The sequence below is a fragment of the Chroicocephalus ridibundus genome, chromosome 2 (assembly GCF_963924245.1).
Source record: "Chroicocephalus ridibundus chromosome 2, bChrRid1.1, whole genome shotgun sequence".
In the NCBI taxonomy this organism is placed as follows: Eukaryota; Metazoa; Chordata; class Aves; order Charadriiformes; family Laridae; genus Chroicocephalus; species Chroicocephalus ridibundus.
The window spans coordinates 40,237,923-40,254,191 of record NC_086285.1 but is presented as its reverse complement, the minus strand read 5'-3'; the positions used below and the strand labels follow the sequence as shown (position 1 = coordinate 40,254,191).

The 16,269-nt window shown below is 41.9% G+C and overlaps 1 protein-coding gene across 6 annotated transcripts in view; it reads left to right on the top strand.

Annotated features, from left to right (window-relative positions):
* SATB1 (SATB homeobox 1) overlaps positions 1 to 16,269 on the top strand; it is a 94,101-nt gene that overhangs the window by 52,760 nt on the left and 25,072 nt on the right. For all 6 annotated transcript variants that reach the window (XM_063325155.1, XM_063325159.1, XM_063325158.1 and 3 more), the window contains 2 exons: positions 5,154 to 5,366; positions 13,615 to 13,770. In XM_063325155.1, coding sequence (XP_063181225.1) covers positions 5,154 to 5,366; positions 13,615 to 13,770 — 369 coding nt within the window. The remainder of the gene's footprint in view (positions 1 to 5,153; positions 5,367 to 13,614; positions 13,771 to 16,269) is intronic.

The following is a 16,269-nucleotide window of genomic DNA, read 5'->3' as shown; positions in this document are numbered from 1 at the left end:
GGATGGAGCAGCTCTCCCCACGAGAAATTTCCCAGTGGTCCTTCTAGGGAGGCTTCAGGGGGTCTGAAGTGTTATTTGTCCTTCAGCAGTTGTGATTCCAGCTCACTGGCTGCAAAGAAACAGATTGAATCACGTTAGCACCTCTTTGTAGTGCTCCATGGAAAAGTTAGTTGAGTCAGGATTCGTGCTAGCAGGTCCGAGCTTCACCTCAAGCATGGCTACCAAATGCGTGTGCCACCCTCTGTTTGCTGGGGTAATTTCAGTAAATTGAGCTGGTTACGTTTCGGTTGCCATTCGGCCGAATTAATCAACGTAGTATTTTTTCCAGCTGATGTCAGTGCACTGTGCAGACACCTCCGCTCTCTTGAAAGAGCAAGTTCAGTGTTTTCCTGCGCTTTGCTGGCCAGAGAATGGCATTTGTGATCAGTTCGCTGGCCCGGGTGGCACCGAGCAGCTGGGGGGTGACAGTGCCGATGCATTGGGGCAGCCCCCCGTGGCGCGGTGCCCCACGGCAGCCTCTTCGCAGCCCCCCGTCGGCAGGGGGGCTCAGCCTGCCCCTGCAGATTTGCAAATAAACTGGGAGACTCCCTGCTCTTGTTCTTCTGGAGCTGGAGCAGAGCATCAACCACCTTCGGAGCCCTCAGCAAATAAACAGGCTCCTCTGCCATTTCTGTCCTGCCTTTGTAAATGTAAACGCGAGTCAGGAAACGGAGAGCTTGGCTTCCCACAAGCAAGCCTGACATTCGACGGGAAGGCGTAGCTTAACCCGGTGCGTGGCAGGGTGACATGTGCCTACTGCGCGAGCAAGGAATTGTGTTAGTCATGGTTGTGGTTGGAACCGTGACTGGGGGCTGCCTCTCTCTCTCTCTGTGCACTTTCAACCATAACATTTGCTGCATGAACTCGGGCGCTGCTGTACGGAGGTGACCTCTCGGCTCCATCTTCGCGGAAGGAGGGGGAGTGCTTTTTGCTGCTTTGGCTGTGTCTGACTATTGTAATTTTTCTTCTCCCCACCAGTAGTGACAGTTTCTCATCTCAAGGTTTTTAGGAACTTCCTAGTGTTTCTGCCAGGTACCTTTTCTCTCCCCCTCTTTTCTACTTCACCCCCATGCTTGTTTGAAATATTAGCTGCCAGGATGCATTGGCTTTCGTTCATCTATAATGCCTTTTCCCATATGAGAAAACTTCAGTGTATTTAGGACTGTGCTCACGCTAATTCTGGGCAATTGCTATTTCGAGGAAGAACACTGGGATGCAGTAAACTGCTCCGTGTAATTTTAAAACAAAATCTAAGTTTACACAAACCACCTTCTCAGGCGCTTTTTTTTTTTCTTCCACTTTGTCTTTGGCACACTTTATTTTCCAGTAAAATGAAAAATGAAGATGGATTATTCAAAATTGATAACAGTAATGGACCATCATGTAATGTTTTATTGAATTTGAGTTCTGTAAATTATGTGGTAGAGAGAAATTTGCCTGCTTAAGTATAACAGAAATTGCCACTGTATTCATATAATTCTTCGTAGTGTAATTTAAGAAAAAGCACACTATCCATATCACTATTGAATAAAAGGTAAAAAGGTGCTATTACACTATCATGACAGCTCTCCTCTTGCTACTAAGCGACATAGATAAATGTGTCTGCTTATAACTTACTTGGCGGGGATCCAGGCTTGTAGGTGGAGCTTGCAAATAATCTTCCACCTGGACACGGGATGGGAGCACCCTGCAACGGAGAGGGATAGCGTTCAGGGATGTTTTGCATGTTTTGGGGAGGTTTGGGCAAATTGCATTTTTCTTCTGGGAGCTTTGAAGTTCTATCAGGCTGATAAAATCTATTTGAATCAGTGATTATCTTCCAAGAGGAGACGAACTGAGGGCCAGACAGGCACTGTTTTTGTTCATATTGGCAGACACTTTCGTTTATCTGCATTTTTAAAGAATTCATAATTAGCTTTTGAAAGCCCTGATAATATTTATTGAACATTTTTGTGCAATTAGTAATGAATTATACTTGTGATGACACGTAAACTTTCTTTTTTTCAATGGGACCTGGTAACATTTTAAGAAAACACATTTCCAGTGCTAAAAGAATACAAGGGAGGAAGAGTGAGGACAGCAAGCCTGACAGTGTTTGTAATCTCCATACAAAACACCATTTAGCTTTTATGCAACCTGAAGGACAGTATCAGGAGGTCACACCAAGACTTATACCTTGGCAAACCAGTTCAAGCCTGGTAAAATGAACAGTAAAACTCTGCACGTCAGCACGAGGCGGGATGTAAGAGCTGATGTTTTCTTTCTAGGATTTTCCCATCTTGTCTAACAATTTTAGCTGAAGTTTTGTGCTCAGAAAATTGCAGCAGTGGCAATGAAGTAGTATGTGAAGCAGGCAAACTGTATTGTAAGACTTTGCCTGCACTTGGTACTGCACCTTATTTGTCATGTTATTTCCTCGCATATTCTGACCTTTGGGTTCAAAGCTCCTAGAAGCAAACACCTCCCTCCTCCTTGCCTTCTTCCCGCTCTCTCATCTCCCTTTTCTCTCTGCCTCTGTGTCCTCTGCTCTGCTCTTAGCTCATGCAAGGAGCCATGGCACTGATGGGGGAAGGAGGGAATGATTACTTAATGGCATTTCTAATCACCAAGAGGTGTCCTGCAGCAATGGTCATACCAAGAAACGCAGGAAAAAATACAAAAACCAATTTTCTTTGTTTACTTATTTCCCTGGGGGGGGTGGGGGGGGAAGTTATACAAGAAAAACAGCCTTTTCTGCTTCTTTTAGCTGCCCACTATGTGGCAAAGGCTTATACGAGCAAATATTTTCTATTATGGGCTAAAGTATTTTTCAAGGACATTTCCTGTGGCTGACAGTGGGCTGGCTGTTGGTAAGGAGTCTCCTCTTCTGCCAATGATCAGTCCACTTCAGTTTAGTTTTTCTTTCTTCTTTTTAATCCTGGTGCGGTGTTTTCAGCACAGTTGCAGTCAGAAATCACACGTGTTTACACCTCCATCACACATGCTGTGCTCTGCACACAGCTTTGCCTTGTCTCCGGTGGCACAAAATCATATTTTGCCTCCCTTGGAGGATGGGTCGTGTAACCCTACCACTGATCAACGCTAGTAAATGTGTGTTTGCGTTCTTAGAAGTAGAAAAAAATGCTAGATGAGTTTAATTTCCATATTTGCTACTAAGTAAATTTATTATTAGACTAATGGTTAAGAAAAATTCTAAAACTTATACTCCACCCAAATGCCACTTTTGTCTGTAACTCTCTTATTTACCTTCTGAGTAGTTTCTGCTTGGATACCAGAAAAGAAGAGGGATGAAGAATAGTGGTAAGAAAGTATCCCGCAGGATTATTTTTTTTTTTTTAATCCTCTTCCAAATTATTTTTCACGTGTAGTGCTGGAAAGACTATTTGTGTTCTTCATCCCATTTCCCTCTTGCATGTGCCAGCACAGACAGGGCCATGAGGACCACACTGGCCCCAGTGTAGTTGTTAGCACCCCCGTCCTCATCCCCCCTGAGAGATCGAGGGGCGACGGGGCAAATGCAGAGCTCAGAGATGCTCTGTGTGGGCTCTGGCCTTTCCTGAGAGCAGTGGCTTTGCAGCAGCACCTTCTTAAGGAGCTTTTTCCTGGTAGGATGGGACCTTCGACGGAGGTGACAGCTTGCATAGGTGCTGTGAGCACCAGACTTCCCTGCAGAGGAGGCTGACGCTTGGGCCGTAGCTTTCTGTTGCACTCCCTTAGGAATGGATATCTTCAGTCAGGATTGCCTGTCTTTAGCTTTTTTATTGCCTGCCTCCCTCCCTCCATTCACCCCTCCATGGTTCCAAATAACTCACAACAGTTCTTTAGGAAAAGAAACATCAGGTTGTGTTTCTTCTTTAAAATCATATCCGTGTTCCTTGTTACATTAGCAATAGAAGCCTCTCATATCAACACTCGCCTTGTCCCAGCATGGCAACGGCATTCATTCTAAAAAGAAGTTCGCGTTTGCTTTTGGAAAAGTTAGTTTTCTTATCACCACCTTGTTACTTCAAGACAGGAGAGCATTTTGTATGTCTGACATATTTAAAAGGCAAATTTGGCAGGGGGGAGGTTTCAAGAACCCGGTGACATTAAAGTTCTAGTTGCACTCACAGGTTCATAAATATTTCATCTTTTAGAGTAATTAGGTGTCCCAGGCCGCCAGGCCTGCTCCATTGCTGAGAACCGAGATGAAATGATTACGTAGGAAACCTGGTGTGGTCTGCACGAGCTGCTGGCAGCAGGCTGTCGTCTGCAGCCTGCCCACCTCTGGCTCGTGGCCACGGGTGCCCTGTTCGCTGTTTTCCTCTCATTCCCCACTGCTCACCTTCTTCTGAAAGTGGTCAAAGGGAGCAACGGTAAATGGACTTAGGAAATGACACCTGCGCAGCGGGTGCTCAAATAAATAGCCCGAGCGGCGGGCTGGGTGAGGATTAAGGTTGTGCTGGTGAGGAGAGGGACAGGATGGGAGGAGGAGGAGGGTGAAGGAAGGAGAGCATCCAACTGTGAGCTTCCTCACTTGTTGTTAAACTCCACTATACAACTCTCAAAATATTGCCTGATAAAAAATATGGACCTGAGTCAGTTAAGCAGTACATTAGGAACGTTGCAAGTTTATCGTCACAGATTAGTTGTGAAATATCACTTCCTTTCAAAGAGCTCTTAAAGTTGCTAGAAGTGTGGAAAGCCATTTTTTTTAGGTTGGCTATGCATTTTGTCTGCGAAGCCTGAGAAGACCCTGGTGTCATGCCTCTGGACTATCTGTATTTCACTTACTCTTAACGTCTTGTGATTGTCTGTCGACTGTGAAAGATTTCATGGCAAGTTAAGCCAGTAAAAGGAAGGAGACCTATTAGGCAGATTCAGTTGATGTTGTATGCAAAACAGATGCTTAATAAAATTAAGGGTACAATTGAGGCTCTCTTCTCTGCTACCTAAAATGCCATTAACGTATTCCTACGTGGAGCGAATAGTCCATTTGCTGCTCTCGTCCTCAGCCCAGTGGAAAGAAGGAGGAGGACTGATAAGCGGTGGGTTTGCAGTGCGGGGTTGTACATGGGCTTCACCTGGGCTAACTCTCCAGCCTGTGCTTTTTTTTTTTCTTCCCCTCCCTACAGGGCTTGCTCTCAGAAATCCTCCGAAAGGAAGAGGATCCCAAGACTGCCTCGCAGTCCTTACTGGTGAACCTTCGGGCTATGCAGAACTTCTTGCAGCTGCCGGAAGCCGAACGAGATCGAATTTACCAAGACGAAAGGGAAAGGAGCTTGAACGCAGCCTCTGCGATGGGCCCCGCACCTCTCATAAGCACACCGCCCAGCCGGCCCCCACAAGTAAACCACTCTCTCTCTCTTTCAGATTTGCTCCTTGTGTTTTCTCCCGGCCCTGCCGGGTGATAACCTTTCTTAAAAAGACGAAAGCTTTTACTGCTGCATTTTTTTAAACGCTCGTAGAATCATTATTCGCAGTGCATATCACAAATTAAATTTAGGAAATATAATGGGTAATAGTAGCAGTTTATTACTGCCAATTTTCTAGTTTTAAGATAAATTCTGTCCATTATGGCCCTTACAGAGTGTTTTGCTCATTTTACTGAGATACGAGCTTTACTGGGCCTGGACCGTGCTACCTTTCAGCTGTCTTTTTTTCCTATAGTTCTCAGGTGTTGGTTTTAATGTTAGAGGTTCACATAGGGATTTTGAAGGATTTGGACCACTAAACTGAGTGGGAATGAAAGCAGAAGTATGAGTACATCGTATTGTCTTAAAAATTATTTCCCAGGAAACGAACAGGCAAAACTAAAGGCATGAGGGAAGAGGACTGCATCCCAAAATGCTGGGCGCGCTTTCAAGCTGCTTGACAGCTGGATAACATAACAGACTTGCTATATCCATTGCTCGGAAAGATTGGGATATGTTCATTAAAGCTTCATTTAGTATTTGTTCAAATGAAACACCTATTGATTTCTGCAAAATCTAGTGGGACTATTAGTTTAATTCTCCCAAAATTATAGAGTTTGATAGAGTGGGATCTAGAAATTGAATGGGTGAGTCCTTGTGCCCGTCAGGGGAACTTAGCTTTTAGGGTACATGAGAAGTACAGGTGTGAGCCATAGGAACGCGTAGGATTTCCACAAAGAAGAAACACGGCTGTGAATGAAACACTCCAAAAATAGTGTACCTTTTCTCAAATACTCTGCGTTGCTGTGGCTCAGGGTTGTACCTATGCAAGGACAAACCAAACTGATCTACAGATATGTGAGAATCGTGCAGGATACGCAGTCCAGATTTGCTGTACAAAGCAAGGCTTTGTGGTGGTGGGAGTTTTGTGATGGCTGAGTGTATAAACACAGAGCAGTTTTTTACTAACCAGGCTCAGGCATGTGCCTATGACTGTACTCTGTACCCATTCTGAATGCTATAAATTCCTCCAGGTTATTTTTCTAATTTCCCTGCAGCTAATGGATGCTAAGGACCAGACTGAAGTAATGAATAACACAATTGTAGGAAAAGGGAGGAGAGAAGATCACTTTGACCTGCTGCAGTACTTTTCACAAGAAGAGAAAAAAATTTTAGCAGAAAGAACAGACTGTGCTAATGGTCTAGTTTTGTTATCGTTAACTGAGTTTAGTCTATGAAATCCACTAAAGATACTCTTCAAGATAAAGGATGAGAATCTATTTACATAGTAACGCGTTAGTGGGAAATAGTTAAATACAGATAACTGTGTTTAAAATAACATTTGAGTTTGTTTTAATATCTGTACCTGCTCCCACAGCCCAGGTAATTCAGAGCAAAGGCTAACCCTCCTTCTTAACTTATCTCTTTCTGCCAAGGTAATGTCTCACTCTGTCTCAAGTGGTCTTGGGCAATTTCACAGCTAAAGAACAGAGTTAATTACAGGACCTTCCAGAAGGATGTCGAGTCAGAGGTAGTCCTTGTATTGGTTTTAATTCACACTTTAAACTGCATAAATCCCTCACAGCCAGAAAGAAAGTGAGACTTAGGGGTTTTCTTAGCTGACAAAACATACTGCAAGTCCACATTTGGGGGTCGGAGGTGGGGTCTGTCTGTCTCTACTGTGCTCTTGTTCATAATTACTTTTCATTTTTTTAGTGGAAGTCAGGAGTATAGTTAACCTAATCACGATGGTTCAAAGTGGAAACAGCATACGGTTTTGTTTTAATCCGTTTCAAAAAGAAAACAGGTTTATACCGAAACCTTATAGACTAATACTTGAAGTCCACAGAACAAAACAGTTTATTTTCTAGCCGTTATATTGTTCTCTGTCATTCAGCAAAACATACGCACTTTACCAAGTGGATGGACCGAGGATGTAGAAACCTCTGAGTTGGGATTCACTAAATGTGAACCCTGGATTTGAAAATTGAAATGTCAGTATTGGTAACATAAGTTCACCACTTAATGCTAGAAATAGTAATGAAATGATTCTAGTTGTTGCACTGGCAAGTATAACTTTACAGATCGTAGCAGAAATAAATTATAGTCAGGATACTGCAAAATTATTAATGCAAACTACTACTCTGATACCCCCCCAAATATCCACAGTTTATTGAATATTTGATACTAAGGAAATAAAACTACTAGTGGCGTTACTACCAAATTTATTATAAGCAATTATTTGAAGTTCACTATAGAGGAATACAGCATATTTTTCTAGCTTAGCTGTGAGCTTCTTGAATAACTATTGAAAGGCAAAACAGACCGTTTATCCTCACAACAGAATTTACGCAAGAGCCAACATATTTAATATTAAATCTTTAGACCAGTGTAACATTTTAAACAATTAAACTATGAAACCATGAAAAATGGGAGCTAATATGCCACACATGAAGGTTTATTTTGCAATTGCAAGTTATCAGTTTCGGAAGGATGTGAAAATAAACATCCTGAAAAGGATCTATTTTGCATTTTTGTGTTGCCAACTGGTGGCCAGACAGTAGAGCAGACTTAACCATTTAGCAGCCGAGCTTGTTCTGTGTGAGTTTTGCATGCTGTTACATGCAAAAACAGAAAGCGTGACCTTGGAGGTCTGATAGGATAGTAGGACCTCACCAAGCATAAACCCTGGTGCCTGAGTTAGAAGGAACTGTGTTGAATTTATCTCATTTTTACAGCATTCTTACTAGTTGCTACTTGAGCTAATGTATCTGGATTGTTTCCAATTCTTTTTTGAAATCCTTTAAGAAGCTCTTTGTCCCCCTTACTTCTCCCTTTCTCTCCGACTTAAACAAAAAAGCAAAATCTTACTTTTTTTTTTTAAATTGAAATCATTAGCCTCTAATGCATGAGCTTTTGGGATACGTGTATAGCTCTCTAAGCTGGTCAAGTTGTAAAAGTCTGCTGCTGCCTTCCACACTGGTGGACTGAGCGCAAGGAGATGGCGTACACAAGAATTTTTCCCTTGGACGTTGTTCACCTTGCCACCTCCTGGGGCAGAAGCCTGTCTATCAGGCTCTTTCCTGGGCCAGCGAAGTTTATAAATACTAGCATCTCCATCGGGTAGGTATTGCATGGAGATACAGTTTAACCTCTCCAACCTAGAAGGGAGAAAAAAAGGTCCTTTCTTGTTCTTTTTATCTTTTTTCCCACTTCAACATCTTCATCTTGCAAATCACCCCACAGAGGTCCTTTCTGGGTATCCCAAGTTCAGAGATGAGTTTATTGCACGTTGGGATACTTCAGAGGATGCTGAGTGTGGAGCTATGTTCAGGATGGAGGTGCTAGGGATGGCCTCTCCCTCTCATCAGGGCAGTTTGCGGGGCTGGGGGGGAAAAGACTCCCTCCTCCTTAGTACAACTTGGTGGGAGGATGGAGACAGGTGACCAAGTCACAGATTTTCTTTTACAAAATATTCTGGTTAAAGCTTATTAGCCGTTCTGCAGTAACGAATGCTTCCTTCTCAGGGCAAGTCATGTCAGTTTCAGCAGAGCTGAGGAAGAAATCCCTGCCACCCATATTCCCCAAAGAAAATTTATGCTAACTCTTGGGGCCCATCATCACCCTGTGTAAACCAGAGTACGTGTAACGTCAAGAGCAGAATATAATTTTAACAAGGCAATGTTTCAGGAAGTGTCCACAAATCATTCAAGAGTCATGGTTCTGGGTACTCAATTGACAAAAACCTTCATTTTCATAAATATAATCCTGGCCTCTTCTGACTACAGATAAATTACAGTTCCTTCATGCTAAAGCAATTTCAGCTTGGGTCCCAGAGATAGGATGTCACGCTTGAAAGACTGGTCTTGAGGAGGACACTGCTTTGCTGGTGTTTGAGGACCAGTGAACCTCCATTGCAAGGAGCTCTGGATAACAGCAGCTCCCGTGAAACTTGACGGTGGAGCCCTGGAGTTCAAACACATGCACATGCCATACGTCACGACCAGCAAAATTTCTATTTCTAAGTCTGCAAAATTTGAGATTTAGGCTGATAGTCTTTGTGCCAAGTTGCATTTTAATGAAAGTAAAAATGAACAAAATAATAAATGCAACCTTCTCACACACACACCCCCCGAAACCACCATGGAGGAGAGTTAATGGAAACCCTGACACTTAACTGTAACTGCACTTCCAGGCGCCACTGTAATAATGGAGTAGTAAACCTTGTCCTGATAAAAGCTGTTCTGAAAGCAACAGCGTTTATTGTACCTCCTGTGCTATTTGCAGAGCAGAACTGAAAAGTAGTTTGTTTTGCCTGGAATGAACTACTTTATGAATTTTAATGTACGATGTAATATTAAAAGCTAAACCAGGATTAAAGAAGATTTTTGTTCCCAAGCTAAAACGGTACTTATGAGAATGTGTTATAAAAGATTTTTTTGTTTCGGTTTCGGTGGGGAAGAAATGAGCTTCCATGTTTGTGAAAACCTCTTCAGATTGGTTATTCCTTCTATAACAACCTGTCCTTTGTTTAGGAAAATTGAATTAATTCAGAACTTCTTCCTGCTGTCATCAGTCTTATTTGATGAGAAGATATATATCTGGGCAGGCCAGGAGAGGATGGATGTGTTGTTTTGGGTTTTTTTTCCAAGTCTTTCTAAACAACTAAATTGATTAGCGATAGGAAGATGGCCAAATGATTTTCTGATTCTCAGTGTGTTGTGTTTGTAAAATAATGCTCCCCTGTTCAGTTAGTGTTTGCAAAATTTGGTTACTGTCAAAAAAAAAAAAAAAATTTAGCTGATCTGTGGTTTCTTTCCTAAACAGAAAATGTGGCTGTAAGTGTGGGTGGGGTGAGAGGTTGTGCTTAAGTGTGGATGAGATGAGAGATTATGTTTTGTTTTGTTTTTCTCTCCAAAATGAATACTTTTTCCACCTCCTCTCCCAAGTCCCGAAGTTGCACTGTTGGGGGCTTTTTTGTTTTCCGTTGGTTTTTTTTGAGGAGGAGGGTGTTTTTTCAACCCAACTTCAAACAGCCTCTGTCTTGAACTCAATTCTAAATTCAACACAACAGCCTAGATGCTTGCTATGTATAAATTATGAAAGAGTTTTATGTATGGATATTCTCCAAGAGGTTAATTAGCGTTATTGCATGGAACTCATCAGACCAGAGCAGACCAATGGTCCATCTAGTCCAGCCACAGTCTATACTTGATCTTTGAAGAGAAATTGTTAAGAGGCGGGGGAAGAATTTTTATACTTGGCCAATGATGTAAATTGGAGAGAGCGAGGATATGGCAGTGAACAACATCTCTTGATAATCCCCAAACCCACCATTTTATGACTTTAAGACTTTCATTTTCCTAAAGCTCTTTGGGCTAATATGACATTTTGGTGCAGATATTGGTGTTTTCTGTTGTTCGCTTCCTAATTCAATAACAATGGAAGGCAGTCGGGCAATAGCACTCTTTTTTTTTTTAACTTCAGTGACATATTAGATGCTGTTGAGTTTGTTGTACCTGTGTAAAGATAGATGTGATCTGCCAACCAGAATGAGGATTTTCAGTAATTCCCCTGGGTTGTGCATATCCATATTAAATTGGGCATTGAAAAGTGTGGACCAGGACGCGCAATTTAAATTATGTCTCCAGCGTGGTGTGCGAGTCTCGGTTTTTGATGATCTGGGTGTTCACAGCTCAGTTAAGTAGTCTGTGAAGTGCTGCTACAACATGAAGCTGTCTTTTGATGCTGCGTAGCAATCAAAAAGGCAGCGTGCGTACAGAAAAGAGTCACGAGAGTAAAGTGTTTCCTTCCCAAAAGAAACTGCGGACTTGTGGATCCTGGATGAATACCTTTGTCTTCTCATCCTCCCATCTCGACCCTCAAAAATTAGTTACAGGTTAGACATATTTCTTTGAGAAGGCCTCAAAAAAACTGACAAAATTCGGACCCAAAGTCCAAGACGGTGTGTTGAGAAAGCTGTCACTTTTCTGTTTTCTATGTAGCTTAGCCTGATTTTTACATGCAAGCAGAGAAGCCTGTCTCCAGTTGTATATTTAACATCCCCATTGGTTGTCAGTTACCTTTTAGTGAATCCTTTTAATTTAAAGATTATAAAACTGCCACTGATTTTTGTAATTTCCAAATGATTTCACTGTATGGTGTTCAGGAGATACACCTCCTCTTGAGGCCCCATGCTGATTTGCCCAGTGCGAGGCATGCGTTTTCCCCTCTGTGGTGGGGAGAAAGGAGGTTTGTGGTGCTGCTCCTCACGCTGCCCACCGCCAGGTGCCTCAAATGTTTCTGAGCAGCCGTCGGCCCAGGCTTGGCCATCCTCTATGGCAGTGTCACCTGTGAAATGTCACACCGCAGAAAAGGAGATGCCTCACTCTCCAGGTCATGGCTGCAAAGCACCAGTTGTTTTCTGATTAAAGCAAATCACATGATAAATTGTATGCCACATTCTGGGACTTTTCCTCATTTCCCTTTTCATTTAGGACTCCTGTATTCAGACGCCAGAAAGCGCTAATGCCTGTTAGAAGGCGGCAAGTAGAAGTGTGTGTGGGTGCCTTGTTTTTGCTGGGGTTTCGCCCCTTGCAGCTAATGGGCATGTGTTAGCACAGCTCCTGAAAAGCCTGATAGACAAATCAGGCTCAGCAAAAGTGGCATGCGCTCCCAGTTCCTGGACTAGATTATTTTGTCTTAAAGGCACTACGGAGGATAGTTAACACAAATTGAGCGTGACATTTCTAGGAAAAAATGGGCTGATGATTTGCCTAAGTACATCTCTCACCCAAAGCCTTTGACTTTCATATCATGAGACCTGTGACATAGGAAAGCTCGTAGAGAGTGAGATTAGAAGATGAATTATCATGTTGTCATGATTTCCCTTTGAACCTCAAGGGACTTTAGAGCACAGGAAGATGCTGACTGGCACTGGATTAAACTGATAGTGAAAGTGTGGTTTTAGACACACACTTAAGAGTAGGCTGAATCACCCTCTGGAAGTGCCAAGCTCTGTCCATTAGATTTAGAGGTAGCCTGAATGACTAACTTAGACTAGACGTGTAACTTCTGAATGGCTAAATTAATTCAGCTCTCAACAACTTCCATATGAACCAGTAGGTTTGAATCAAAGCCTGAAGATTTGATTTTGCATCGTCACCTTGTGGGTTCTCCGTGGAAATCCAGTCTATCCTTTCCTCTGGTCCAGTTCAGGATTAGTGTCCACTGATCTTGGGCACGTATTGCAAGAGTAGCTGCTAAATAAAAAACTTATCCTTAACTATTGAGAATATTGTAGCATAAGCTGAGTACCTGCTGATTATTTTGTACCTCTCAACTGATATTGCAGAAACTGCTCTGTAACCTTGGTGGGATGATTCTTGGTGTTGAAACATCACTTCCACCATTTCCAGAGGATAAAGGAAAGGATAGTTTTCTGCACATCATGTCACTAGTGACGTATTTTTTGTAGTTTTCCTTAATGCTGCAGATGCAGCATAGAGATGGTAGTATAATCATTCTGTCTTGTTTTCATGTGGGGTTTTTTTTAACCTGTATGTAAGTGAAATATAACTAGAATAAATAGTTTTAAGAAAACCTTATCTTGATTTCATGAGTGAGTGGTTAAAATATGCGCTATTCTAACTTACTGCTTTCTTAAAAACAGCTTAAGGATTAAACTGACATTATTTTATGAAGTTAAATCTAAAGCCACAACTTTTCTACATTATCATGCATTTGAGTGTACTGGACATAAGGCATGAATCAAGATGTTATCTGTTAGGTTTTTATTTCATTAGAGATTCTTTTACGCTGCAGTTACAATTTTGACTTAATTTGGGGGGGGGGAAAGAAATCGTGTAAGGATTCACAAGTCTCTACAAGAATGTTTGACAGGTTTCCACCTAATTTGTTTATGACATTGAAATTCACAGTGGTCAGTTAACGATAACTCATATTTCAGATGCATTCACCTGTTACAATATGCTGAATTTTCTTGTTTCCCAGTTGCCTGAACCATGGATAACTTATAACGTTAAGTCTCTGAAAAGCTGAAAGAATATCAGAGCAAGATTGAATAAAAGAAATAAAATGGAAACGGAAACTACTTGGGGAGGGAAAAAGAGGAAAATAACTTTTTCATAATGAAAAATGTCTCGTAAAATATATTTTCTAGGTCAAAACTGCTACTATTGCTACAGAGAGGAATGGAAAAACAGAAAATAATTCCATGAACATTAATGCTTCCATTTACGATGAGATTCAGCAGGAAATGAAGAGAGCTAAGGTGTCTCAAGCACTGTTTGCAAAGGTTGCGGCGACCAAAAGCCAGGTAAAGTTCCCGGGGCGCAAGAGCCTCCCTGTCCTGCGGGATTTTTTCTCCCCTCTGATTTTGATCTGTTTCTGTGTGAGTTACAACGAGCGGCCGGGTGGGCACACCAGCCCCGGACCACAGCTCGGAGCTCCTTGCTGAGTCCAAAGGTAACCCCTGGTTACCCTTGACTGGGCAGGGTTGAGAAGTGGCTTCCCGAGACGCATCCCTCCCTCTTTCCCGCTGGCAAGATGCCTTCCCTGCGTGCCCGTGGGTTTTGCATGGCTCAGAAAGCATCAGGCTCATCAGTTCCTAGCTGGTGTGAACATGGCAAAAGTTGTGTGGGAGCTATATATGTTGCTGCCGAATTCATCTCGCGGCTTTGGCGTTTTGCAATTCCACGCGCTGTAACAAGGAGCGCTGGAGTTCCTTTTTTTGTGAAAATATTTGATCAGAAAGGGGCCTGGGTGCAGCAGACCCTTTGGTAAGACTGCACGGGAGGTGGGGAAGCACTGTCCATGTCAAAAAAAAAAAACAACAAAAACCCAACAAATTACGGTTATACGAGTTACAGCAGAGAAAACAGGTATGATCTTTGTGGAATACGATGGCTGCTTGGTTACCTGCGTGTGTGCATACATATATATTGCATATTCAGTTTTGAGCCTTTGTTGTGTGGTTTCCTATTCTGTTTTCTTCAACTGAAGAATTTTTGTCAAGTTTAGTGGCAAGAGAGGGAAATCAGCAATCACTTGCTGGGTGTGATTATCATAAGTGACATGTCGCCTGGGAAGGATCACTGGAGTATGCAAAAGCATTGATTTAGGTGAGAATATACTCAAGAAGCAAGTAAAGGAAAAATATATGGAAAAAAGAGAAAGACTAGAACCGCCGTTATGCCAACACTAGAAAGAAACGGTAAAGGCACCAATGCTTGCAATGTTGAATTTTCATGTTAGATTAAAAGTTCAGTCCACTTAGTCACTATTCCTTTACTTTTCTAAAATTGCTTCATAGAAAAATACAGCATCTTCCGGGGAAAGCTGATAATGATCAGTTAGACCAATGTTTCTTGGGCCGTCAGCATTTTAGTGCTGGTTTTCTTTTTAACAGTCTTTAACTTCCGACTTCTGCGTTGTTCGCGTTTTGGAGTTTACTCCATTTCATTGTACAGAAAGGATGTTATCTCTTAAGTTATATGCTGTAAGGAGCATTTAAAGGAATATTTTGGAAATGTTATATCAAAATGATTAAACTCAAGCTGTGGACTGTAAAAATTATAGCTTTATAGGCCACATGCCTGCCTACCCTTCAATCACTGTCAAAGTGATAATTTCTACAATAATATGTTTCTTTTATTGTGGGATTCTAAACACCAAGTGCTGTTTAAACATTAAACTGAATTGTTTATGTTAGTGCTGTACTCAGTGTGTCATACATCAGGCCACTATAATCTCCCATGGAATGTAAAAATTCTGTCATGAATCATGGCTTGTATATCGGAAATTACTGTAATTTTGATTGGAAATTACAGGGCTCTTGAAATGTTTCTAATCAAGATAGAATGTTACAGCAGCTTCCAACCTGTGTGCTCCTCAGATGTCTTTATTTACATGTCAAGACTTGGGGTTAGAGAACTGTCCGTTTTCTACACCTTCCCCTTTCCATTGCTGTTCTCCACAAAACTAAGGTATGAAGCCAATCTATCGGTCCAAGTAATTTTGATCTGATCTTATTTGTGTGATAGTGTATTTATTTGAGCATGTAGTCTTAAAATTTCTAGGTGGGACAGCCCTTCCAGTGCTGACTTCAAAAAGGACAGGTAATCAAAGTGAAGCACAAAAGCTTCCAGAGGATGAGGTGCATTTCTTTAGAGTATTGGTATAAAAGTTGGATTCTTGTGTGAACTTTGCTATCAAGTACAGAAAGCAAACAACACCAAATGCATAGTTCTTTTTCCTTTTATTGTGGAGATTATCCCTGTATAGTCTTCCCAGAGGTTATTTTTCTCTCAGACTTAAGCAATGCAATGTTAATTTATGTATTCGGCAAGCTTTCAGGTCTGTAGTTAGCCAAAGGGCCGTTTGTAGTACAAATCTCCTTCATGGAAGTAACCTCATAGGTGAACTGACTGTGTTTGGTCCTCTCTAATGAGTTGACTACTAGTCAGCCAATCAATAAGTTTAAAATCTGTAGCAAAGCTGTGTCCATTAAAGGAGATACCTGTCTCGTAAAAAATTCTGCATTGGAGCTTGTCAGTGGTGCAGAGAAATGTTTCTTGGGGCAAAGAAGTCTCCCTTGCACAAAAAAAGAGGCTTGTTCAGGCATATTCTTTAAGAGAACCTCTCTTGAGGGAGTTCCATTGGTTGTTTTTTTTCATTTGGGGATATTGGTTTCCCGCTCGGAACTGGAAATCCTGGGATAATCACTTCCAGTTATAGTGAAAAGCCTGGAGGACATATGTTAGAAAATGATGCGGTGGTTAACAGTTTTGGTTTTAAACATCACAAAAATTGAACA